The sequence below is a fragment of the Salmo salar genome, chromosome ssa02, assembly GCF_905237065.1.
Source record: "Salmo salar chromosome ssa02, Ssal_v3.1, whole genome shotgun sequence".
In the NCBI taxonomy this organism is placed as follows: Eukaryota; Metazoa; Chordata; class Actinopteri; order Salmoniformes; family Salmonidae; genus Salmo; species Salmo salar.
Window position 1 is genome coordinate 68,633,507 of NC_059443.1, and position 27,170 is coordinate 68,660,676.

At 41.0% G+C, this 27,170-nt stretch overlaps 3 protein-coding genes across 3 annotated transcripts in view; 2 read left to right on the top strand and 1 right to left on the bottom strand.

The window, feature by feature from the left end:
* LOC106591322 (zinc finger protein 271) overlaps positions 1–27,170 on the top strand; it is a 518,091-nt gene that overhangs the window by 73,459 nt on the left and 417,462 nt on the right. The gene's annotated exons all lie outside the window — the stretch shown is intronic.
* LOC123733207 (gastrula zinc finger protein XlCGF17.1-like) overlaps positions 4,756–27,170 on the top strand; it is a 44,681-nt gene continuing 22,266 nt past the window's right edge. Inside the window, exons 1-2 of the mRNA XM_045712633.1 lie at positions 4,756–4,780; positions 6,957–7,494. Of these exons, the coding sequence (XP_045568589.1) occupies positions 4,756–4,780; positions 6,957–7,494 (563 nt within the window). The remainder of the gene's footprint in view (positions 4,781–6,956; positions 7,495–27,170) is intronic.
* On the bottom strand, positions 14,910–15,718 carry LOC106591894 (oocyte zinc finger protein XlCOF22-like; the record flags this gene model as incomplete). Its single annotated transcript, XM_045708816.1, has 1 exon — positions 14,910–15,718. A coding segment is annotated over one exon (762 nt), but the record flags the coding sequence as incomplete, so codon positions are not given.

The window sequence follows — 27,170 nt, forward strand, 5'->3', positions numbered from 1 at the left end:
CTATGATAAAAGATATGCCTCTGGGGTCAAAATGATCCATGTCAGAAGTATGGTTCAATGCAAATGTGTAGTAGGTGTAAAGTTTGTTTTAAATGCTCACTCATTAAACACGAATCAATCAACACATGCTTCTCTTTGAACGACTTAATATAATATTCAACTTTTATGAAATAAATGAAAAATAAACTTTTTGTTCCTCAACTGCGTTGCCCACTCCAGTCAGCAGATGGCGATGTGTGTATTTTAGGTTCAGGCGATGCTGCCAGTGTGACGTATAACCTAGTGGACGAGACGCTCCTTCAACAACAACAGCTAGTCAGACACCTCGGTAGCTTTCTAGCAAACATAGCTATAACATTCACGCTCTTTACACTGTTTTGGTGTATATTAGTTGATGTGTTTTAAACACACGTCTGTCGTATGTATTTGTTGGCCCATTTAATTATATATTTACGTTGTTTGTCAGTTAGATGGTTTGCTAAATTAGCTTAGAACAAAGCTAGTCACTAATGTTAGCTAGCGAACATCACCGAACATGAGTTCACTAAGCTACTCTCCTCCTGATAAAGAAGAGGAGGTCTGCTGGACGGAGAAAGAAGCTCTCGTGAAAGAGGAGGAGGAAGATGAGGATGTTACAATACAAAAACAAGTAGAGGGTGAGGTTGTTACCGTGAAAGAAGAAGTGAAAGACGTTTCAGTGAAAGAAGAGGAAGACGCGTTCAGAGTGAAAGAGGAGGAGGATGTTACAGTAAAAGAAGAGGAGGAAGAGAAAGAGGAGGATGCAGTTTTTGGAGTGAAAGAGGAGGAAGGGGAGATGACTGTCACATTGAAGGAAGAGGAGGAGGTTGGAGATCTGTTAAACACCAGTAAGTACCATCTCTGCAGTCGTTGAACCAATATGCAGTAAAGGGGTTCTACACTTTAATGTTGTTCTGTAGGAATGGTTGAAGCTACACTGTAACGTGTAGAACATCAAGAGTGGACCATCAACAACAAGTTAAGAATTGATCAAATGCATCCAATGACAATGCCTGAAATACTGTAGTCTTCAATATCTCCTATTAGCTTAGCCCAAGATGTTCTCTTAAAGGGCAATCAGCAGTTGTTACATCCATTTTGGGACTCATACATTAATGATATGTACTCATTGTTTCTTGAAGAATTCACTTAAATGCCTCATGAGCTTAGTTCAACTGTCATACCCCATCAGAACCTAAAATAAGCTTGTTTTACTCCAATGTTTGTCAGTAAATATAAACAAACACTGTATATCCTCAAAACATGGTTAAAACTATAATGTTGATATCATGGATGGTTACATTTCTCCAGCCCTATCCCTAATAAAGAAATTAGACACATTTGGGCAGTCTTGATAGACAATTTTGAACAGAAATCCAATGGCTCATTGGATCAGAAAAAACTTAGCACATATACTGCTGCCCTCTAGTGGACAAAATCTAAGTTGCACCTGGGCTGGAATAATGCATTATGGCCTTTCTCTTGCATTTCAAAGATGATGGTACAAAAAAATACAAAAGAACGGTTGTTTTTTTTTCTTTGTGTTATCTTTTACCAGGTCTGTGTTAAATTCTCCTACATTCCTTTCACATTTCCACAAACTTCAAACTGTTTACTTTCAAATGGTACCAAGAATATGCATGCCCTTGCTTCAGGGCCTGAGCAACTGGCAGTTAGATTTGGGAATATAATTTTACACGAAAATTGAAAAAAAAGGGGCGGATCCTGATATGATCCTTTCATATCATATCAAAAATAATTTCACACAATACTTTCATATCACATCAAAATAGTTTCAAATACTATCACATCAAAATAATTTCATATACTTTCACATAATTCTTGCATATCACATCAAAATCGGTAACCAGTAGCAACGCCCCAAACGGTCCTAGATGGCAGTAGTGCCTTGCGGTCGAACCAAATTAGTTTCTCATCATCTCTCCTCCTTCCTTCAGGCTTCCTTTTCTTCTTTGGACTTTATATGGCAGTTGGCAACCAACTTTTTAAGGTGCATTATCACCATCAACTGCACTGGAGTGTGGACCTCAGTTCATCTTTCAATCACCCACGTGGGTATATGCTCCTAAAAACCAATGAGGAGATGGGAGAGGTGGGACTTGCAGTGCGTCGAGTGTCACAAATAGAAGCAAGTTCTATTTTAGCACCTGGCTACGCAGAAGCTCGTTGACGCGCGCAAGCAGTGTGGGTGCAATGATTGATTAACATGTATGTGTACATTTATTTATTTTGCAATGCTCGTGCACGTGACGCGAGCACTGTGGTCAGCATGTTAGTGGTAGAGCGTGCTCACCCCCTGGCATGTACGAGACTAGGGTACATCTGGCACTGTTTCCCTGCTAGTCCACCCTCAAGTTCTCTTGACAATCGTGTAGCATTATTTAGGAGGCTTAGTGTTTCTGATAGTGACTTCCTCTCCTGGGTGCCCGTACCTCGGCTAAGTCTGAGTTGCGGGTCTTTGGTCGGATCAAACGTCTTGTCTGCCTGAGTGTGATGTGTACGATGTCTGCCCACTCTCAACCTAGCCTTGGGGATGGGCGGTATACCGTATTTGACTATATACCAGTATTGATGCACGGACCGGTTTGGGTTTTTACTTTACCTTCTATAAGGGTATTTCAATGTTTGGTTTGTTAAATGTGATGTACCCCAAAAACAAAAAATGTTCAGGAATCTGGGAGGGGGGGAACCTCTTCATTCAGTATTCTGGAGATCTAGAAATATATTTGCCACCTTCACAATGTCAAGCTTCTTTTGATTTCTTTATTCGTTTGACTAGTACAATTTATCTCTTGCTCTATAAACACAACAAAGTCCACCTTCACTATTAGTGTGTTGGGATCCTTCTCTTGCATGGCTTCAATGCAGACTGTGGGACATCCACTACCTCTCTACTCACTCCTTCAGCTATTTTCACTGCCTCCACATAGGACACCTGCTGGATGGGCCTGATCCTAGCTACTGTGACATCCTTCATCCGTACAGGGCACTCCAGGAACTTGGGAACGTGATTCCCATCACAATTACAACAACATGCTTCATCTGACTCTTCAACTATGACATATTTATTCCTTAGACAAACACTTGCCACGTGTCCAAACTTTTACAATTGTAGCACCGCAGCGGCTTCTGTACATAGGGTCTCACCGCATATCTCACATACCCAGGTTATACATAAGATGGGAGAACCAGTTCACCAAACGACAGTAAAACCTTCCGTCTATCATTCAATTTAATCGACGTGCGTCTACCTGGAATGTTATCCCTAAACCACTCAGCCTCTATGTCCAACGCAACACCAGTGATGACACTTTTAACCGGTGCCCTACTCTGAAAGTCATAGCCTTCCACATCGTACGTCCACATCTTGTTGAGTCACAGAGCTTTCTCCTTTTGCGCTGTTGACACACAAAATCAGCATCATACCGCTCCTGGTCACTCAAACCAATTCCACTTTACCCAATTCATCCTTCACCATCTTTGAGACTGCTAACGGGTCACCCAAAAACATCCTTGCTGATGATTCCCACTCCAATCATAAACTGCTGTTCATTACCAACTTTAGCCCTTTTCACTCCACTGTTCTTTACCATCGTCCACTCATTCTCAACAACTGTACAGAGTCAATGTTCTTCACCATCGTCCAGTCAGTCTCAACAACTGTACTCGGGCCAAGAGAATCCCACAATGCTTCCTCCATTGCTCCTCCAGTCATCCCCGGACTCCCTCGCTCTTTGCTGTGAAAGATGTGAGTTTCTTGATGTAGCATCTATATTGTTCTCATTCCAGCACATCTGTTGCTTCACCAACTTTTTCTCCCTTTCGTCTGCACTACTTGCCACCATTTCCCTTCGTGATTTCCCTCTCTTGGATGTCTCCATCACCCTCCTAACCTGTCAATAATTCCTCCCTGGTTTATTAGTTGGTTGTCATGAAAAAAACAATGTATTCAAGGTGCTGCACATTCTATTCCAGCTCTAGAATTAGAATAGTCATTATGTTTCCATGATTTCAACAGTTCACCATTTAACTAAGCCTATAATGTGAACACCAAGGATGTGGATACCAAGGAACTTGAAGCTCTCAACCTGCTCCACTACAGCCCCGTCGATGAGAATGGGGGCGTGCTCTGTCCTCTTTTTCCTGTAGTCCACAATCATCTCCTTAGCCTTGATCACATTGAGGGAGTGGTTGTTGTCCTGGCACCACACGGCCAGGTCTCTGACCTCTTACCTATAGGCTCTTTCATCGTTGATCAGGCCTACCACTGTTGTGTCATCGGCAAACTTAATGATGGTGTTGGAGTCGTGCCTGGCCGTGCAGTCATGAGTGAACAGGGAGTACAGGAGGGGACTGAGCACGCATCCCTGAGAGGCCCTTGTGTTGAGGATCAGCGTGGCGTTTGTGTTGTTACCTACCCTTACCAACTGTGGGCGGCCCGTCAGGATCCAGTTGCAGAGGGAGGTGTTTAGTCCCAGGGTCCTTAGCTTATTGATGAGCTTTGAGGGCACTATGGTTTCGAATGCTGAGCTGTAGTCAATGAATAGCATTCTCGCATAGGTGTTCCTTTTGTCCAGGTGGGAAAGGGCAGTGTGGAGTGCAATAGAGATTGCATCATCTGTGGATCTGTTCGGGCGGTATGTAAATTGGAGTGGGTCTAAGGTTTCTGGGATAATGGTGTTAATGAGTGCCATGACCAGCCTTTCAAAGCACTTCATGGCTACAGATGTGAGTGTTACGGGTTGGTAGCCATTAAGACAGGTTACCTTAGTGTTCTTGGGAACAGGGACTATGGTGGTCTGCTTAAAACATGTTGGTATTACATTCTCGGACAGGGAGAGGTTGAAAATGTCAGTGAAGACACTTGCCAGTTGGTCAGCGCATGCTCGCAGTCCACATCCTGGTAATCCACCTGGCCCTGCGGCCTTGTGAATGTTGACCTGTTTAAAGGTCTTACTCACATCGGCTGCGTAGAGCGTGATTACATAGTCTTCCGGAACAGCAGGTGCTCTCATGCATGTTTTAGTGTTATTTGCTGTAGTTTAGCTCGTCTGGTAGGCTTGTGTCACTGGGCAGCTCTCGGCTGTGCTTCCCTTTGTAGTCTGTAATAGTTTGCAAGCCCTGCCACATCCAATGAGCGTCAGAGCCGGTGTAGTACGATTGGATCTTAGTCCTGTATTGACGCTTTGCCTGTTTGATGGTTCGTCGGAGGGCATAGCGGGATTTCTTATAAGCTTCCGGGTTAGAGACCCGCTCCTTGAAAGCGGCAGCTCTAGCCTTTAGCTCAGTGCAGATGTTGCCTGTAATCCATGGTTTGGGGTATGTACGTACAGTCACTGTGGGGACGACGTCATCGATGTACTTATTGATAAAGCCAGTGACTGATGTGGTGTATTCCACAATGTCATCGGAAGAATCCCGGAACATGTTCCAGTCTGTGATAGCAAAACAGTCCTGTAGCTTAGCATCTGCTTCATCTGACCACTTTTTTTATAGACCGAGTCACTGGTGCATCCTGCTTTAATTTTAGCTTGTAAGCAGGAATCAGGAAGACAGAATTATGGTCAGATTTGCCAAATGGAGGGTGGGGGAGAGCTTTGGAAATCTTAGAAATTTGGTAAGACGGATTTAAGTTTCCCTGCATTATTTTTTATTTATTTAGTTCACCTTTATTTAACCAGGTAGGCTAGTTGAGAAAAAGTTCTCATTTGCAACTGCGACCTGGCCAAGATAAAGCAAAGCAAAGTCCCTGGCTACTAGGAGTGCCGCCTCTGGGTGAGCATTTTCCTGTTTGTTTATGGCAGAATACAGCTCATTCAATACGGTCTTCGTGCCAGCCTCAGTCTGTGGTCGTATGTAAACGGCAACGAAAAATACAGATAAACTTGGGAGGTAGATTGTGTGGTCTACAGCTTATCATGAGATACTCCTTAGACTTCCTTAGATATCGTGCACCAGCTATTATTTACAAAAATACATAGTCCGCCGTTCCTTGATGGGTAGGCTATTGTACAACACCCAGAGCTATTTTCTTTTATTCAGGACATTGAGAATGACAACACATTACAGAGTAGCCTAGTGGGATTATTCACAAAAGTATCTGGTATCTTTACATTTTTCACCTGAAATATTAAATGATTTATAGTCCTAGGTCTATGTTGTTGTTTGGTGAAGTTAGGGGTCCTACAGTAGATCTATGTTATTGTTAGGTGAAGTTATGGGTCCTGCAGTAGGTCTATGTTATTGTTAGGGGAAGTTATGGACCAATTTGCAAATAGTGTACAAACACTCATTGTCAGGCTGATGGAAAAGCTAGCATTTTACTGGTTGAAGTGTTTTTTTAAGTATAAAGCGGTTGATTTGCAATGATGACACAAACATTTTATTAAGCAGGACATTCCAACAAGCCTTACAATTATAATCCAAAGTAGTGTGAAATGCACTCATAAGCAACCTGGAAATGGAGGTTACTCCCCTGAGTTTTCCCCCATTCACATTCAGAATACATTGTGAAAAACTAAAATCTTTGCTCACCATGTTTGCTCCAGGCAGATACACTACATCCATAACTAGTGGTTTCCTCATTAGCAGGGAGGAGTTTCTCCAACCAAATTGTGTGGGCATCGCCCTCGTGCCGCAATTTTAGCAAACACAGAAAGGGTCCTGTATTGGAGACCAAAAGTCATCTGGCACACTGCTTAGGATTTCAACAACTTTAATAACTTATTTCTAGCCTACAATCACCGATTTACTACTAATGTGAAAGCAAGACAAAATATGACTATTCTTGCTCATTTTAACATTCATTACAGACGTCAATTGTTGTACAACATCATGGCTACGCTGTTGGCATCACCTTTACAGTGGATTTCCGCTGTTGTAGGCCTTTAACCATTTGTCTTACTTTGTTCACACAGGAGAGAGACGTGACTATCGTGGATCCTCTGGGGAGCCTCAACAACATCATGATGCTGAAGACACAGAGAAGTCTCTCTCCAGATCAGAACACCTCAAGAAAAACCTGCAGAGATCCACAGGGAAGAGAACTCTCTGCTGCTCTGACTATGGGAAGAGATTCACCTCCTCAACAGGCATTAAAATTCATCAGAGAATCAACACAGGAGAGAAACCTTATAGCTGTGATCAATGTGGGAAGAGTTTTGTTCGATCTGGCCATATGACATTACACCAAAGAATACACACAGGAGATAAATCTTATAGCTGTGATCAATGTGGGAAGAGTTTTGCTGCATCTAGCAGTCTGACTCTACACCAGAGAACACACACAGGAGAGAAACCTTTTAGCTGTGGTCAATGTGGGAAGAGTTTTACCTCATCTAGCAATCTGACTCTACACCAGAGAACACACACAGGAGAGAAATCTTATAGCTGTGATCAATGTGGGAAGAGTTTTGGTCAATCTGGACATCTGACTGTACACCAGAGAACACACACATGAGAGAAGTATTTTAGCTGTAAGCAATGTGGGAAGAGTTTTGCTGCATCTTGCAGTCTGACTCTACACCAGAGAACACACACAGGAGATAAATCTTATAGCTGTGATCAATGTGGGAAGAGTTTTGGTCAATCTGGGCATCTGACTGTACACCAGAGAACACACACAGGAGAGAAAGTAGTAGCAGTATTTTAATGATGTCACAATGTAGAAGCCTAAACGTTTGCCCCCTTATCAATTGATTTCAGCATGATATGGATATTAGCCTCAGGGGGAAAGTCCAGGCTCTGAAATGGAAGAGTACTATTTCTGTGATTTAACAAAAAGTGACTAACAAAAAAATAGTTGTGTTACACTTACCATGTTGGTGACCCACTGGAATCAAGATGCAACACTTCAAAATGTAGCTAGCTGTTTTCTACAAATTGACCTCTAACCAGGGATGTACACATTTCTCCCAGATTCCATGTGGTTTCTGAGCTGTTAGTTTTAACAGGACATGCAACCTCATCTCCCTTCTCTCGCACAAATTATTTTAGCCTGATATCGAAGAGTAATGAAAAATATTTTTGCGTTCCTTTGTTTAGCGACCTCTAAATGTAAATGCATCATTCCAAATGTAGCTAATTGTCTTCTGCAGGTTGTTCTCTAATCAGTCGAGGTAAAAGACATCTCCCATTTCCATGTGTTTTTTTAGTTGTGCTTGTTTCAACAGCACGTACAACCTGATTTCCACCCTAATCGATATCAGTGATTTATTGCTACTTGTCAAAACAACAGCGTTTTTGGTGCTTGTGTCCATGATGAGGACAACTTGGTTTCTGATTGTCTCAAGGTTGGGCAGTCAAAAAGTTTTGTGTTTTGCGTTTAGCCAGTGAGTTGCCATGGATCTTATTTTGACTGCACGTTTTTCCGTTTTGGAGATGAGTTTTGTTTGGGCTCGTTCCAAGTGGACGAGAGTTCTAGAAGCTAGTGGGGATAAAAAATTGTTTTTAATTGTTGACAGCCAGTAGACACCATGTTTATATTGGTGAAGCATTGTAGTTGATTATAATGTGAAATAAAAGTTGTTTTCTGTTGGTGGTAAGCATTCTCTTAAGGTGTTAGTCTTTGGTTTTTCCATTTATATTTTGAGGTTTGGATTTTAGCACGTATGGCGCACTGATTGGTGTCACCTTGTTTGTCAGTATGTGTTACACCTGTCCATCTCGTTAGTGGGAAAGTGTTTCACCTGAGCTGGTCCAGGTTCTATTTAAGAGTGTCTGGCCCAGTGCTCCAGTTGTCTTGACAGATGTGGAGAGTCAACAACTTTAGTTGCACTACCTTTTTTGGTTTGCATCCTGTTTTTCAGTTTGGTGTGGGTTTTTCTTTTGTTTCTGATTTAGTGGGTCTCATGGTGGGTGTCTTTTAGGTCCCAGTTGTTGTTACTAGTCAACATTCAGTGGACACCGAGAGCAAAACTGCAAGATTATGTTATAATACTTTTATTGCATCAAATGGTTGTTTCATGCAACAGAATAGAGGGTTCTTATAACTATTGTGTCTGTGTGTTCTACTGAGGATGGGCCTCTGGGAGATAACACTGACAGGAGATTTACAATGTTTTTTGGGCGATAAAACCTAAAGAGACCGCATTCCAGAGCATGAGTTAATGTTTCTGTTCTATATGGTATCAGGGAGAGATAACCCCCAGGGCCAAACCCTGGTCTCTACACAAAGAGTACTGTTTTTACAGCAGATACTGTCTGCTGAGAATTATAAGTATCTTTCATACAAATCTTAACCTTGTGACCCGTTCTATACATCTGTTGTTCATCATGTAGGTTGAAAGGGGTGTATCTTGGCTGTAAAAGACCTTTGTACTTTTGTCTCTGGGCTCTCAACGAATCGGTGATTCGTTGACCAGCCATCATTATCGTAGAGCACTCAATTGATTCACTTTATATGTGTGCGTTGTATTGACCTGCTCCCTTTATAAGTGAATAAATATTTATTTTAAGAATAACTCTGACTTGTGTGATAAGTTTGTCTCCTCATTTGATATTAAAGAAATTAACAACCACATTTGGCGATGGGAATGTGAATCTTCACTTGGTGACCGCTCCTGACGACCTGGGTAAATCGTGCACGAGGGATCCCTCAATCTTGGGAGACCACACTTCGGGAACGGCGCAGATGGCGCACCTTTGATCTGAGTGGATACCACATCTCGAACGTAGTTTTAAAAAAAGAATGAGGTGAGCGAAACACACAAAGTGTAGTTTTTAGAAAAGCCTCATAGGCTGAGTGTGTTTTCCTGTGTGAGGGGGGGACCTTGGAGGTGTAAACAAGGCCGAGGCAGTAGGCTCTGAGTGTGTATTTCTGTGTGAGGGGGGCACCCTGGAGGTGTAAACAGGGCCCAGTCAGGAGGCTCTGAGGCTGTCAGCTATCTGTGTGAACTGGATGAAAGTAAGTAAGTCGCTCTGGATAAGAGCGTCTGCTAAATGACGTAAATGTAAATGTAGAATCTGTGTTCAGTAGTTAAGACAATTTATGATATAGTATAAGATAGTACGGTGCACCTGTAATTGTTTTAAACCTGGACCCCATTTTAGAAGTATTGAAAAATGTAAATGTATGTGTTGCATTATCCTAAGAACAAACCATGAGATAGAAATGTGGAAATATTCCTGCAGGTTAAAATATTGTTGAAAAACAACTAATTGATTAGGTATGTTTGGGAATAGCATTGTGTGACTGTGATATGAGAGTTGTGTGACTGCAATATGAGAGTTGTGTGACAGTCATAATCTGATGTTTGGATAGTAACATAGAGATCTATAGTTCCTCACAGAGATCTATAGTTCCTCATATAGAAAAATGCTTAATCAGACGATTGACATTTGGATAATAAGTTTTATTATAACATTATCTTGGGGTTCCGTTCCTTCACTGCCAATCATAGAATATCACAGGGTGGTATTGAGAGCGGGATGATAGTTTAGGAAGCAGTGGAAGGTCTATAGTTCCTGGGAGGCTTGATTTTTGCCGTGGTCTCTGGGAGGTTAGAGAACCGTTGACGATCCGGTCGTTGTCTGGGAACCAAACGTATATCTTTTTTGGTTCGCTGGAAGTATGTTTGGAGAGCTGCTTTGTAGCTGTGGAGAGTCCTTGAAAAAGCAAATGGAATGTTTGCCGTGACTACCTAAACATTTCTTACGTTTTATATGGATTCTGTGAATATATGAAAATATGATCAATTCTGTGTGTGTATAATCGATTACTAGAGATTTGATGAAGTAATACTGGGAATATCATTTAAACAACCCGTATGAGGACAAACGTAGGTTTTGAGTTTGTATCTTTAATGGATAATTTGATAAAGATGAGGTTTAAGCATTATTAAACTGTCTACAAAGTCTGGCCAATTGTCTCAGAAACTGGTGGGAGGTTAACTTACCCTAACGATGTAACTATAAAACGCTTTTTAGATTTTCTCCATCCGGGTACTACATTTGAAATAAAACTGCCCTTAAGGCCTGAAAATTCGGATGGGGGGGGGGGTCTTCCCAGTATGAGAGGAGCTGGGGCTAGCTAGCTAACGGTACTGTACTGTAGCTCATACAACGACAACGGTCAAACCCGGCTTTCTAATATTTACGTTAATTTGCTATAGTAACGTTATGGAAGCTATTCACAGAAAACCATAATTGTCTTCGTTATTCATTATTAGTATGTTATATTATTCTATAAATTATTTCGATACATATTCAGAGCCAAACATCAACCCAACTTAACCTTTTTAACTGTAGTCGCATCCAAACATGTCACCAGCGTTTTCTGTTGTAATTGCGAAGTTCCCTGAAGAAGTCCAGCAACAACGGAGGCTCGATAAACCCACCTTCTAACAAGTTCTTTGAAGAACCTTATGGGGCTGTTTTTCATTGACCAAGAACCCTACGGTTCTTAGGGGTTCTGAGAACAACTCCAGTTGAACCCTTCATTTTTAGAGTGTAGTCGGCTCTATTTACTCTCAGATTCAAAAATGCTATTTGATGATTAGCATCAACGATCAAGTCAGCTGCTGCTGCTCCAATACAGTATGAGGTGAGACGGTGAACTGATGTTGAACTGGGCAGTCAGCTGCTGCTGCTCCAATACAGTATGAGGTAAGACGGTGAAGTGATGTTGAATCATAATGATTAAGTTAATTAAAATGAATTAGTGAAACTGTTAAAAAATAGTATATGGCATATTAAATATTTGACTCTGTTGTTATCATATAGAAACATCATGGAATATTATACATCATATTAGCATCAACATACATTATTGTTTCATTAAATTTCACATAAGGATATATCATATTTTCAAGTTCAGAAGTCAGAACCCATCACCTGCTATGTAAAAGAGACAGAAGAATGCACAATGGTCAATGCAATCTGGGATCCTTGTGACATCCCTACCCTAAACCCTACCTTAACCATTTTAAATGTCAACTTCAATGGGCTAGGGACGTCTCAAAGATGTATCTCTACCTGAAAATACATGATCTAAGTGATTGATAGTTGGTATTCAGCAGTCATAAAGCCTAATTTACTTTAATGAACTACTAAAATAGTGATTTTGTCAGACAGCATAGACAGCAGCTCTACACTTTATTGACTGACTGATCCATTCATCCTTCCATCCCTCCTCAGCCTTCCTCTCCTCTGAAGACCCAGTGAGGGTGGAGCTCAGTCAGAGAGCTGTTGAAGGACTGGTGAGGAAGAACACTTCTACAGCCAGAGAGGTGAGAGGTCACACATGTTTTAGATGGTAAATATTTATGTACCCTTAGCGTTTCATCACGTCAGCAAAAAAGTATATGTTTATTTACATTAGTGCAAATTGTCCACTGATATTGGTGTAATTTCTCACCCCTTTTGGCTGTATGAATGTGAATTTCCCCTCAGGCACACACATTTGTTCTTTGATATTATGAAGGTCATTTGTGAAGAATGTACTTTTCCTCACATCTCTTCACAATGTTATGCATATTCAGTGGCCTGACTGCGTCCAGACTATGTCAAAGGCCCATCCTGGTAGATCTGAACCTAATGCAGCTTGGAGTGATCAGATGACAAAAGTCACATTTAGGTGCCAGGTGTAAGTGAGGCCGTAGATGCTTCTTTGCCATTACTTTGAGTGTTTTATATAATATGACTAAATGCGTTTCTTTCTTTGTTACAGGGGCAGTCAAGAAATGGAACGGCAAGGCCACAGAACATGACATAAGCAGAGCAGTGGGAGACCACCTCAAGCCCCTGGTAGAGCCGGGGGTGGTGTTTACCACTCCACCACGCCTTCAGCAGGCTTGAAAAGTGGGATTGATCCGTTTGTTTGTTTCAGTACTTGAATCCTTAGACGTATAGTTTATTTCAACATTTTTCATTTTCAACAAATGAACTGTGTTGGTTGAAAAGTGATACTAAACTTACATACCATACACTGAATTTATATTCTTTTTCATACCAAGATATGTGTTGCTTTTGCACATATTTGTTCATTGATTTAGCAAGAGTCTGTTGATTGGTCAGTCATCGGGTTAATTTGTTTCGCAATATGTTCAAAACAAGCTTTATTTATACAGCACATTTCAGACATGGATGCAATGGCTTCACAGGAAAAAAACAGAAATAAACAATTTATACCACACAAACATAAGTGGATAAAAAAGAGAAAGACTAATGAGCATCCTATGGAAATGCCATCGATTAAAACAGTAAGAATTGGATGCAATATCCAACCCAAAATATCAGCTTGTTTTACTACATTGTTGTTACGTTCCCCAGCAGGAAAACCAGAAATGGTCCTTAAATAGAAGAGGGAACTAACAACAACCACAACTAAACAGGTGGGGGTTTAGGAGGGGTACTGAAAGACACTATGGGGGTGTCCATTGAAAGTTGACTAGTAACAACTGGGACCTAAAAGACACCCACCATGAGACCCACTAAATCTGCCCAAGAAGAGGCAAACAAAAGAAAAACCCACACCAAACTTAAAGACAGGAAGCAAACCAAAACGGTGGAGCAACTAAAGGTGTTGACTCTACACATCTATCAAGACAACTGGAGCACTGGGCCAGACACTCTTAAATAGAACCTGGACCAGCTCAGGTGAAACACCTTCCCACTAATGAGATGGACAAGCCAGCACAGGTGTAACACATACTGACTAACGAGGTGACATCAATCAGTGCTAACGTGCTAACGTGCTATACGTGCCAACGTGCTATACGTGCTAACGTGCTAACGAGCTATACGTGCTATACGAGCTATATGTGCTAAAGTCCAACCTCAAAACATAAATGGAAAAACCAAAGCCTGTACCAACTTCCCCCTTAAGACAACAAATATATCCTAGATTTTTGTTGGACAAGTTTGCTCACCGCCAACAGAAAACAACATCTATTTCACATTATAATCAACTACAATGCTTCACCTCCTACAATATAAACATGGTGTCTACTGGCTGTCAACAATTAAAAACAGGAAAAAACACATTTCTAAATATATATATTTTTCTACAATCTTAATTTTTGAAAAACTCACTAGCTTCTAGAACTCTCGTCTTCCTAAAACTCACTAGCTTCTAGAACTCTCATCCCACTTGGAACGAGCCCCAACAAAACTAATCTCCAATACAGAAAAACGTGCAGTCAAAATAAATTGTGATCCATGGTAATGCACTGGCTAAACGCAAAACACAAATCTTTTTGACTGCCCACATCTGAGAAAATCAGCAACGAAGTTGTCCTTACCACAGACATGTCTGATTTCAAGAGGAAACTCCTGCAATATCCGTAGTAACTTTCCACCTCACTGCAGAGCTTCTCTCTCTTTTCCAGGTTCACTTGATAGGCATGTTGTTGGATTGGGGCACAGTCCCCAATGTCATGCTCTAGTACATTTGGGTTGGCACATCTGAGAATGAACCCTGATATTCTAAAAGCAGGGCAACAATGTCAATATAATTGTACCCAAAAATTGTCAGTTGGTTGCATTAATAATTATTACTAAATATTACATGAATTGTCAATCTGAAATATCAAAACCAAATGTACATTAATATGTATTGGCAATAATTCACTTAATGGTGAAGCATGGAATAATAATACAGGCTGGATGTCTTTTGTCAAGCTGAATGTTTGAAATATGAGTCATGCTTATTCAGTAGTGGAATGAAGACAATTAGCACTTGAATGTTGTCAAGAAATACTGGAATGATGTAAGATTGTTAATAAAATGTATTATTATTGTTACAGAGCAATTTAATATATAACGTCTATGTGTACAGACTGCAAGTATTTTGAAATTAAGTTGTTTTCAAGTCACTGAAACAACCACTCACATTGTGAAATTATTAAAATACTCCTTCTACAATGTTAAAACATTCTACATTGTGACATTATTTCATTGATATCATGAAACAACTCCTTCATGTATGTATTTTCTGATGTTTGATCAGAGATCTTTTATCAGAGTATCTCTTGTCACATTGAAAACAGCTATGAGATTTCTCTCCCGTATGTGGTCTCTGGTGTGATTCCAGGCTGTAAAGCCAAGTAAAACTCTTTCCACATTGAGCACAACTAAACGATTTCTCTCCTGTGTGTGTTCTCTGGTGTACCTTCAAATTTTGAGATGAAACAAAACTCTTCCCACATTGATCACAGCCATAAGATGTCTCTCCTGTGTGTGTTTGCTGGTGTCTATTCAGGCTGCTTGACTGAGTAAAACTCTTCCCACATTGATTACAGCTATAGGATTTCTCTCCTGTGTGTATTCTCTGGTGTACAGTCCTATTGCTAGATGTAACAAAACTCTTCACACATTGATTACAGCTAAAAGGTTTCTGTCCTGTGTGTGTTCTCTGGTGTACAGTCAGTTGGCTAGCTGTAACAAAACTTTTCCCACAATGATCATAGCTATATGGTTTCTCTCCAGTGTGTATTCTCTGGTGTGATTTCAGGCAGCTTGACAGAGTAAAACCCTTCCCACATTGATCACAGCCATAAGGTTTCTCTCCAGTGTGTATTTTCTGGTGTGATTTGAGGTTGCTTGGCCGAGAAAAACTCTTCCCACATTGATCACAGCCATAAGGTTTCTCTCCAGCGTGTATTCTCTGGTGTGATTTCAGGTTTTGTAGCAGAGTAAAACTCCTCCCACATTGATCACAGCCAAAAGGTTTCTCTCCTGTGTGAATTCTTTGATGTATTTTAAGGTCTGATGAAGAGCCGAATCTCTTCCCACAGTCAGAGCAGCTGTGAGATTTCTCTCCAGTATGAATTCTCAGGTGTACTTTTAGTGAATTTGTTCTTGAGAAACATTTCCCAGTCTGAGCAGCAGTAAGATTTCTCTCCTGTGTGAATTCTCAGGTGTATTTTAAGTTCTGATGAAGATTTGCAACGTTTCCCACAGTCAGAGCAGCAATGAGATTTATCACCTGAGTGAATTCTCTGATGCACTTTTAGTGAATCTGATCTTGAGTAACTCTTCCCACAGTCAGAGCAGTGGTGAGATTTCTTTCCAGTGGGTCTCTGCTGGTGTTTCTTGAGGTGTTCTGATCTGGAGAGACTCTTCTCTGCCTTGTCAGCATCATGATGTTGTTGAGGCTCCCCAGAGGATCCATGATATTCACATCTCTCTCCTGTGTGAACGACAAAGTCAGACAGACGGTTAAAGGCACACAACAGCAGAAATCCAATATTTATTTGAGGTAAAAGGTGATGCCCAGAGCATACCCATGAAGTTGTACAACAATTGACGCCTGTTAAATTATATGACAATTGTCTTGTTTTCTCATTTTCACAGTAGTAACATCGATGATTGTAGGCTAGAAATAAGTTATTCAAGTTGTTGAAACGTTAAGCACTGTGCCAGACGACTTTTGGTCTCCAATATAAGCCCCTACCTGTGTTTGCTAAAATTGCAGCACGAGAGCAAAGCACATACAATTTGGTTGCAGAAACTCCTTCCTGCTAATGAGGAAACCGCCAGTTATGGATGTAGTATATCTGCCTGGAACAAAAATGGTGAGTAAAGATTTGAGTTTTTCACAATGTATTCTGACTATTACAGCGCACTATCAGCACAAGATCAGGAGTGCTACTCAAGGAAACTCACATTAAGCTCTGTGTCTATTCACTAATTCACCACCATGGGGGAAAACTCAGGGGAGTTCTCATAGGCTGACAGCAAATATAGCCTCCATTTCCAGGTTAGAGTGCATTTCACACTACTTTGGATAATAACTGTAAGGCTCGTTTGAATGTCCTGATTAATATAATGTTTCTGTTATTGTCGAAAATGTACTACTTTATATTTAAAAACGACTTCAACCAGTAAAATGCTCTTTGGCTAGTTTTCCATCAGCCTGACAAAGAGGGTTTGTACACTAAGTGTTAAACAAATTAACCCATAACTTCACCTAACAATAACATAGACCTACTGTAGGACCCATAACTTCACCTAACAACAACATAGACCTAGGACTATAAATCATTTAATATTTCAGGCGAAACATGGAAACTAAAATGTCTGTCATGACATTTCATAACCAGATCATTTGGTGAATAATCCCACTCGGCTACTCTATAATGTGTTGTCATTCTAAATGTCCCGAATAAAGGAAAATAGCTCTGAGCTAAGTATCTCCGTGTCCAAACAGACTAACGAGACCCTACTGTAAATAAAGCAGACAATAACACATTTTAAACATCAATTTGTAAGGGATGTTGGCTCCAACGTGGAGCACGGCATAACTGTCTTTACCAGAGTAATGAATGAAGAAGCACTTTGGTTGTTGTTGCATGTTGATAGTTGAACATGTGACTAACTAAACAGCTACAGTATTAAGAATTATGTGTAATTATTGAAGAACCACGTTAATGACAGTATCAATTTGGGTGTTGTGAATCAACTTAAGGTGACTCTCAGTTACAACCATTGGATTTAGCAAACTCTGAAATGATTTAGGACTTCTGTGCCCATGAAAACTGTTTTCCCAGCGTAACATAAGGAGACACTAAATGTTACGTAGTTAGAGTGCATTTCAGAGATCTGAATACAAAAAACTGTCCCACAGCAAGACCCAGTATTTAAGTTGAAGTTCATCATATGACAAGCTTAACGTTATGACAACAACTACTGTTCCCTGAAGGAGGGAAACTAGGTACAACATACTATTAAATCCACATGTTATGACTATAACTACTGTTCCCTGAAGGAGGGAAATGAGGTACAACATACTATTAAATCCACATGTTATGACTATAACTACTGTTCCCTGAAGGAGGGAAACTAGGTACAACATACTATTAAATCCACACGTTATGACTATAACTACTGTTCCCTGAACGAGGGAAACTAGGTACAACATACTATTAAATCCGCGCCTCGATGGAAGCCTCGCCTTCCACAGTTGATGAGCGTGAGGGTCGGATTTAATCCTTCAATGTAATACTGCTCTTCACCGACCCAGGAAGGGGTGGGGCCAAACAGGTGTTGTACCTTGTTTCCTTCCTTCAGGGAACAGTAATTATAGTGATAAAGTTACACTCCCTTTCAGTCGGTCAACTTCGGTACAACATACTATGGGGAAATAGAATCATTCCCCATGCCGACCCAAACGGATACTAAATTAAACGGCCCATGGCAGACCACCCAGACCTGACCCCGCAAGATGCGTCAGTTTTGTCAATTTATTCATTGTCTTTTGTATGAAACACTCCTGTCAATGCGCTGAGTAAGGACGGGCACCTGATTACGCATATAGAAGTAGGACTAGTCTACCTGTCCTGCGTGCAAATGTAGGCCTATAAATGTACCTATTTGGGGATGTCTGATAGTATTTCTGATTGTCTTAACACACCACCACTAATGAGCTGAGGAGCTTCTCAAAGCAAATTTCTCTTCACCTCAAACAGCAAGTAAACAAAGTCTTATTAAAATCAATTGCAAATGAGAATAGTTCTTTAAAGTAGTTGTAAAATATGTCCAGCTCTCACTCTTTCGATAACCACTCGGCATGAAAGGTAAAAATGTAATGCTCTGACCCAGTGGAAATGTCATAAAATACCTGATTACTTCTAATCCCTTGAACAAATAGCCGACAGCTGTATCTGTCCCAAACTCACTGGAGCGGGAAACTGAGGGCCCAGAATATTTCATACAATGTTGCAAGCTTGCTATCACGAGCTTCGGCCCGACCCAGTTGATTGTTGATAGAATGTTAAGTTTGTTGTAGACAGGCCATGTGCAGCCAATGTGATTTATAGGATATTTATTTTTATCGGGATATTTTCTACCTGCAGGCTGCAATGTTTTTATATCTTGGCTTTATGCAGGCTATTGTTACACAGTTGGCAATGGCAATAAAAGTTACTTTTAGATTTGCATAATTTAATGTACATTTAGATAGAATGTAGATTAATCACAGACAATGATTTTGAGATAATATTATAAATTAAATTAAACTGTTCCAGTAAAATGAACATATGAAAATCATAACTGGCACTCAGATCAGTAGAAAAGGGAAGATACATTTGCACTCCAAATGTAGGTTGCCGACTGCTTGTGTAGCCTATTACCAGCAACGTCAAACTATATGATGGCCAGCAGGAGGAGGTGGTTCAGGAAGATTTTGTTTCTTCCTCTGGTTAGGCTATATTGATGTAATGGCATGAAAATAAATGCTGAAAATGATACAATGACTTATTAACAGCTCTAACAATTTGACCCCACAGGAAATCTTCACTGGCAATTATAGAATATACTATATAGCCTAGAAACCTGGTTAAACTATCATTTTGACCACATGGATGGCCAGTCCTTGTATTCATAGTGTAGTGAATTCAGGGGGTCGCCCAGAGCTGGACTCAAACCTGGGTCCAGTGACTGTCAAGCCAACACCTTATAACTGTTACGCCAAGATGTCTTTACTTCTTGATGAGGTCGCTAGGTGTTGGGTTACGGTTGCTACAATAGTGTTTTCTATGAATTTGAGAGTGGTTACATTTCTCCAGCCCCCATCCCTCAACTGTTTACCAAACCAAGTCTCTGGGCAGCCATTTTGTTGCTGTTTAAATCCTACGTTGTCCCTTTAAAAAAGCCACACAACAATCAATCAACCAATCTGCAGTTGAAACAATAACAAAGCTGTAATTCCACCACTGTTTTGGTAATAAGATGATGGATGGGGCTGGAGAAATGTAACTGGTCTCAAACGCATAGACAGACCTATGATGGAAGGACTGACCATCAATGATATCAACATTATAGTTTTAACCATGTTGAGGCAAAACAGTGTTGATTTACATTGTTTCTAGACATTGGAGTAAAAAAAGCTTATTTGGGGTTCTGATGGGGTACAACAGTTGAACTAAGCTTATGAGGCATGTGTTATATTCCTCAAGAATCAATGGCTATAAATAAATAATTTAAAAGTCCAAATATGGATGTAGCAATTGAAGATTTCCCCTTTAACACCACACATCAGTTCAACAACTGCAGAGTTTGTGCCTCTGTATTTAAGACAGTACTGACTAGTGTTAACCAGGGTCCATTCATCCTTAGAATCATTGGATGCCTTAACATGCCTTTTGGAAACCGGGCCCAGATATTCAGTTTCCTCCTCTTCTTCCTCCTCCTTTTTCACTCCAAAAACTGCATCCTCTATCTCTTCCTCCTCCTCTTTCACTCTGAACGCGTCTTCCTCTTCTTTCACTGAAACATCTTTCACTTCTTCTTTCACTGTAACAGCCTCACCCTCTACTTGTTTTTGTATTGTAACATCCTCCTCCTCTTCCTCCTCTTTCACGAGAGCTTCTTTCTCCGTCCAGCAGACCTCCTCTTCTTTATCAGGAGGATAGTAGCTTAGTAAACTCATGGTCGGGGATGTTAGCTAGCTAGCATTAGCGACTAGCCTAGTTCTAAGCTAACTTAGCAAACCAGCTAGCTGACAAACAACGTAAATATATAATTGAATGGGCCAACAAGTGCATACAACAGAAGTGTGTTTAATACACAGAGACTAATATACACCAAAACAGTGTAAATAGTGTGAATGTTGCAGCTATGTTTGCTAGAAAGCTACCCACAACATATTTGCATTGAACCATACTTCTGACATGGATCATTTTGACCCCAGAGGCATATCTTTTATCATAGCCAAAATGTGGTTTATTCAATTCTTCCAATTTTTCATGACTTTGTCAATCAACTTGTTCTTAATAAATCTATGGTTTAGTGTTTCTGTATCAATATGGACTTTTAACAAATTCAAATCCTTTGGAGTCATTTTGACTCCAGCCAAAAGCACCTTTGATAAATAGGACATTTATTTCAAGTCAAAATCACATTTTATTGGTCACATACACGTGTTTAGCAGATGTTATTGCGGGTATAGCGAAATGCTTGTCCTTCTAGTTCCCACAGTGCAGTAAAATCTAACAAGAAATATCTAACAATTTCACAACATATACCCAATACACACACATCTAAATATTTGAATCCAGGTTTCTCTGTAGACATGGAGGGTGGAGGGGCTCCTGTATCAGTGGTTTTGACCAGTGTCATGACGTTGGCCTCTTTGAGTACAGGGAGGACAGTTGACCCCCTCCCCCCCTTGCACCATCCCCCAACCTACCTCCCCCCACCCAGGCCTTGTGTGAAGGGGTTGTAAAATTCCAGAGGAGAATCTTACAACCACATGGCCCAGTTGAGACACAGAGGGGTCCCATAGAGAGACACAGGATATTCTTCCAACTCACAGAATTGGGGAACCGAATGACATTTATGTTCTGGAGAAGGTATGAAAGATTGGTGAAGAATCCAGCTACGAACTGGTCCGCTTGGTACAATTTTGTGATACTCAGAAGAGACAATATAGCCATATTACCATAAAACTGTTTATATAATAGCCTCAGCGATGGGACTTGCATCCAAATGGTTGTATAGAATGTATTAATAAGGATAAAGCTATTTTGTAATACATTGAGATGCTGTGTACTGATGTTAATGTGATAGAATGTATTTATGTTCAAAGATTAAATCAGTCATCGGCACGCCCCCAGGGACACAGACAGGACCAGGCGTCATGTGACAAGCCTGTTCTATGTTCACTATAAAACCCCACCCTGATTTACTTTCTTCAGACCAGGCCTCCACTCCATTGCGAGTTGGCCAATAGGTTTGACCATCCAATTCCTATACTGAAAGTGAACTATACCACGTGGTTAACTTTTAGACTATTGATACCGACAGAATAAGAACAAGTCTTTGATATTAATTAATAGTCTGCAGCTAGAAATTATATCATTGAACGCGAAGACCAACGAAACATCCATTCTATAACGACATTAATGAATGTCGCTTTGAAAGATCCATTCTAACCGAGAGAGAGAGAGAGAGAACTCTCCAACAGAACGACTCTTCAACAAGGATCCCAACGACACACGGATTAGCATATCAATTGTTAATATTAATGAACTCTGTGTGTCTCCTCAGCTGACCGTTTATGACCCTTTGTTCAACAGGTCGCCATGCCTCTACCAATTCTTTGTGACGATAATTACTGTTTGTATGCTTTCTGTGAATTACTTAGTTTAGTAAATAAATGATTTTAAGACAATTGATGTATGGATGACTCTTAGTAAAGGCTGGGTTCGTGCAGATACAACAATTTACGACGTTTGGAATGAGACTGGACGCGAGGTAAAATACACCATTTAAACCAGAAGATAATCGGCCTATACTATAATAGAATATAATATATAATGTTATAATATAGGAAAGTTATATTAGGAAAATTATAACTTTGTAATCTGAATATTTTCCTTGGTGCCCCGATCTCCTAGTTAATTACAATTAAACGATTAATCAGTTTAATCGCGTGATAATAATTGCAGGGAGTTAATTTATAAACATGTCTTCAGTTTAATGGTGACCCAAAGACACGACACCAGATAGACACCTGCAGACACACAGTATAGTGCCTCCCATGTACTCGCCTAAGATTGGACTTTTCTGTACCGCGTATCACGTGACTGTGTACAAAACTGCCAATGGTAGAAAACTCTGCCAGTGGTAGAAAATTCTGCCAGAGGTAGAAAACTCTGCCAGTGGTATACAGTGCATTCGTTAAGTATTCAGACCCCTTCACTTTTTCCACATTTTGTTACGTTACAGTCTTATTCTAAAATTTAATAAGTTTTCCCACTCATCAATCTACACACAATACCCCCTAATGACAAACCAAAAATAGTTTTTTTGACATTTTTGCAAATTTATTTACTTAAGTATTCAGACCCTTTGCAATGAGACTCGAAATTGAGCTCAGATGCATCCGGATTCCATTGATCATCCTTGAGACGTTTCTACAACTTGATTGGAGTCCACCTGTGGTAAATTCAATTGATTGGACATGATTTGGAAAGGCACACACCTGTCTATATAAGGTCCCACAGTTTACAGTGCATGTCAGAGCAAAAATCAAGCCATGAGGTCAAAGGAATTATCCATAGAGCTCTGAGACAGGATAGTGTCGAGGCACAGATCTGGGGAAAGGTAGCTGGAAGCTCCGGACCGTTGAACATCGCTGGAAGCTCCGGACCGTTGACCGTCGCTGGAAGCTCCGGACCGTTGACCGTCGCTGGAAGCTCTGGACTGTGAACCGTCGCTGGATGTTCCGGGCCGTAGACCGTCACTGGAGTCTCTGGACCGTGGACCGTCACTGGAGGCTCTGGACTGTGAACCGTCGCTGGAGGTTCCGGGCTGTACACACTCACTGGTGGACGAGTGCGGGGAGCCGGCACAGGACGTACCGGGCTGGGGAGGCACCCTGGAGGCCTGGTGTGTGGAGCCGGCACAGGTGGCACCGGACTGAGGAGGCGCACTGGAGGCCTGGTGCGTGGAGCCGGCACAGGTGGCAACGGACTGATGACACGCTCTTCAGGGCGAGTGAGGGGAGCCGGCACAGGACGTACCGGGCTGGGAAGGCGCACTGGAGGCCTGATGCGTGGAGCTGGCACAGGTTTCACCGGACTGATGACACGCTCTTCAGGGCGAATACCGTTCAGAATACACCTAACCAACATCTCTCTCCGATCTCCCTCCTCCAACAACTCCATCGACTCACCAACTGTCTCTGGCTCTCTCCTCGGCTCGACCGACAGCCCCTTGTGCCCCCCCAAAAATAATCTTGGGGTTTCTGTGGCCGCGGACCCCGGTGTCGTCGCTGTCCTCCTATACTCCTTGGCGACTCCCGCCAAGGAAGGGTCTCGCATCCACCCATTATTTCCTCCCATGTCCAGCACTCCTCTACCTCCATGGTACGCGGCTTGGTCCTGTAGTGGTGGGATATTCTGTTACGTTCGTCGCATACATAATGAGCGGACCAAGGCGCAGCGTGAGTAGAGTTCCACATATTTATTAAAGTGAACCTTCAAAAAACAAAAAATAATAAAAAACGTGAAGTCTGTAGCGCACATAGCACTAAACAAAACCAAAACAGGTATAAATGATGGGTTATGAATTAACAGGTATAAATTATGGGTTATGGATTAACAGGTATAAATTATGGGTTATGAATTAACACATCCCCTGCAAGCCCAGGCATTTCAATACATTCAGGATTTCTTACGGTCCATGTGCAATGTATATGGTTATCTCTCTCCCTCTCCATCTCTTCTTTAGCAAGCAGCCATGTTGTTGTCATTCCACTAGGGACCTGTTTTCAGCATTTTAAGTCTCCAGTCAATAACCGGTGCACTGGAATTATCCCTCAACACATGTACTGCACTGGAATTATCCCTCTACACCCTTTACACATGTACTGCACTGGAATTATCACATTGGCTGGCAGACACTTGCTGTTTTGTGTAATTGGTTACATTTCAGTCAAGTGTGCATAAGGGAGAGGTGGTGTCTGATGTCTGCAGGTCAATGCAGCTGAGAAATATGATCCTTGTAATTATTCTATGTGAATATTAGCAGTGGTAATGATTGTGAAATATTTTGTTCATTTCATGAGAACAACATGATAATGAATGATTTCTGAACAACCATTTTTTATTGAATGTCTATTAAGAATATCTTATCAACTTCATTTCACTTGGTGATGTTTCATTACAGAGAACATAACATCTATGACATTACAGTGGCAAGAAAAAGTATGTGAACCCTTTGGAATGACCTGGATTTCTGCATAAATTGGTCATCACATTTGATCTGATCTTCATCTAAGTGCTTAAAATAAGTGCTTAAAATAATAACACACAAATTATTGTATTTTTCTTGTCTATATTGAATACATTTTAACATTCACAGTGTAGGTTGGAAAAAGTATATGAACCCCCAGGCTAATGACTTCTCAAAAAGCTAATTGAGTACAATCAATGAGACAAGATTAGAGCTGCCTTGCCCTATAAAAAACACTCACAAAATTTGAGTTTGCTATTCACAAGAAGCAAAGTTCAGCACTGTTGCTACTCTCCCTAGGAGTGGCTATCCTGCGAAGATGACAGCAAGAGCACAGCGCAAAAGCTCAATGAGGTTAAGAAGAATCCTAGAGTGTCAGCTAAAGACTTACAGAAATCTCTGGAACATGCTAACATCTTTGTTGACGAGTCTACAATACGTAAAACACTAAACAAGAATGGTGTTCATGGGAGGACATCACGGAAGAAGCCACTGCTGTCCAAAAAAAACATTGCTGCACATCTGAAGTTTGCAAAAGTGCACCTGGATGTTCCACAGTGCTACTGGTAAAATATACTGTGGACAGATTAAACTACAGTTGAGTTGTTTGGAAGGAACACAGAAAAAAAGGCACAGCACACCAACATCAAAACCTCATCCCAACTGTAAGGTATGGTGGAGGGAGCATCGTGGTTTGGGGCTGCTTTGCTGCCTCAGGGCCTGGACAGCTTGCTATCATCTACGGAAAAATGAATTCCCAAGTTTATCAAGACATTTTGCAGGAGAATGTTAGGCTATCTGTCCGCCAATTGAAGCTCAACAGAATTTAGGTGATGCAACAGGACAACGACCCAAAACACAGAAGTAAATACGCCTTCTGGAGAGTCCTGACCTCAACCCGATTTGAGATGCTGTGGCATGACCTAAAGAGAGCAGTTCACACCAGACATCCCAAGAATATTGCTCAACTGAAACAGTTTTGTAAATAGGAATGGTCCAAAATTCCTCCTGACCATTGTGCAGGTTTGATCCGCAACTCAAGAAAATGTGTGGTTGTGGTTATTGCTGCCAAAATGGGTCAACCAGTTATTAAATCCAAGGGTTCACATACTTTTTCTTGCCACTGTAAGTAGCTGAATATGCTTATGGACTAACAGTCTAACAGTTTGAAGGACACAACTCCTGTTATTTTGGTTAAACAGTGAGAGACCAGTTGAGATTCATATTGGGGCTAAATGGCTAATGTAATGATGCATTAAGCCATGTATATAATAATATATACATGTATATATATACAGTTGAAGTCAGAAGTTTACAAACACCTTAGCCAAACACATTTTAAACTCAGTTGTTCATAATTCCTAACATTTAATCCTAGTAAAAATTCCCTGTTTTAGGTCAGTTAGGATCACCACTTTATTTTAAGAATGTGAAATGTCAGAATAATAGTTGAGAGAATGATTTATTTCAGCTTTTATTTCTATCATCAAATTCCCAGTGGGTCAGAAGTTTACATACACTCAATTAGTATTTGGTAGCATTACCTTTAAATTGTTTAACTTGGGTAAAACGTTTTGGGTAGCCTTCCACAAGCTTCCCACAGTCAGTTGGGTGAATTTTGGCCCATTTCTCCCGACAGAGCTGGTGTAACTGAGTCAGGTTTGTAGGCCTCCTTGCTCGCACACGCTTTTTCATTTCTGCCCACAAATTTTCTATAGGATTGAGGTCAGGGCTTTGTGATGGCCACTCCAATACCTTGACTTTGTTGTCCTTAAGCCATTTTGCCACAACTTTGAAAGTATGCTTGGGGTCATTGTCCATTTGGAAGACCCATTTGCGACCAAGCTTTAACTTCCTGACTGATGTCTTGAGATGTTGCTTCAATATATGTACATAGTTTTCCATCCTCATGATGCCATCTATTTTGTGAAGTGCACCAGTCCCTCCTGCAGCAAAGCACTCCCACAACATGATGCTGCCACCCCCGTGCTAAACGATTGGGATGGTGTTCTTCGGGCTTGCAAGCCTCCCCCTTTCTCCTCCAAACATAACAATGGTCTTTATGGCCAAACAGTTCTATATTTGTTTCATCAGACCAGAGGACATTTCTCCAAAAAGTACGATCTTTGTCCCCATGTGCAGTTGCAAACCGTAGTCTGGCTTTTTTATGGCGGTTTTGGAGCAGTGGCTTCTTCCTTGCTGAGCAGCCTTTCAGGTTATGTCGATATAGGACTCGTTTTACTGTGGACATAGATACTGTTGTACCCGTTTCCTCCAGCATCTTCACAAGGTCCTTTGCTGTTGTTCTGGGATTGATTTGCACTTTTCGCACCAAAGTACATTTATCTCTAGGAGACAGAACGCGTCTCCTTCCTGAGCGGTATGACGGCTGCGTGGTCCCATGGTGTTTATACTTGCGTACTATTGTTTGTACAGATGAACGTGGTACCTTC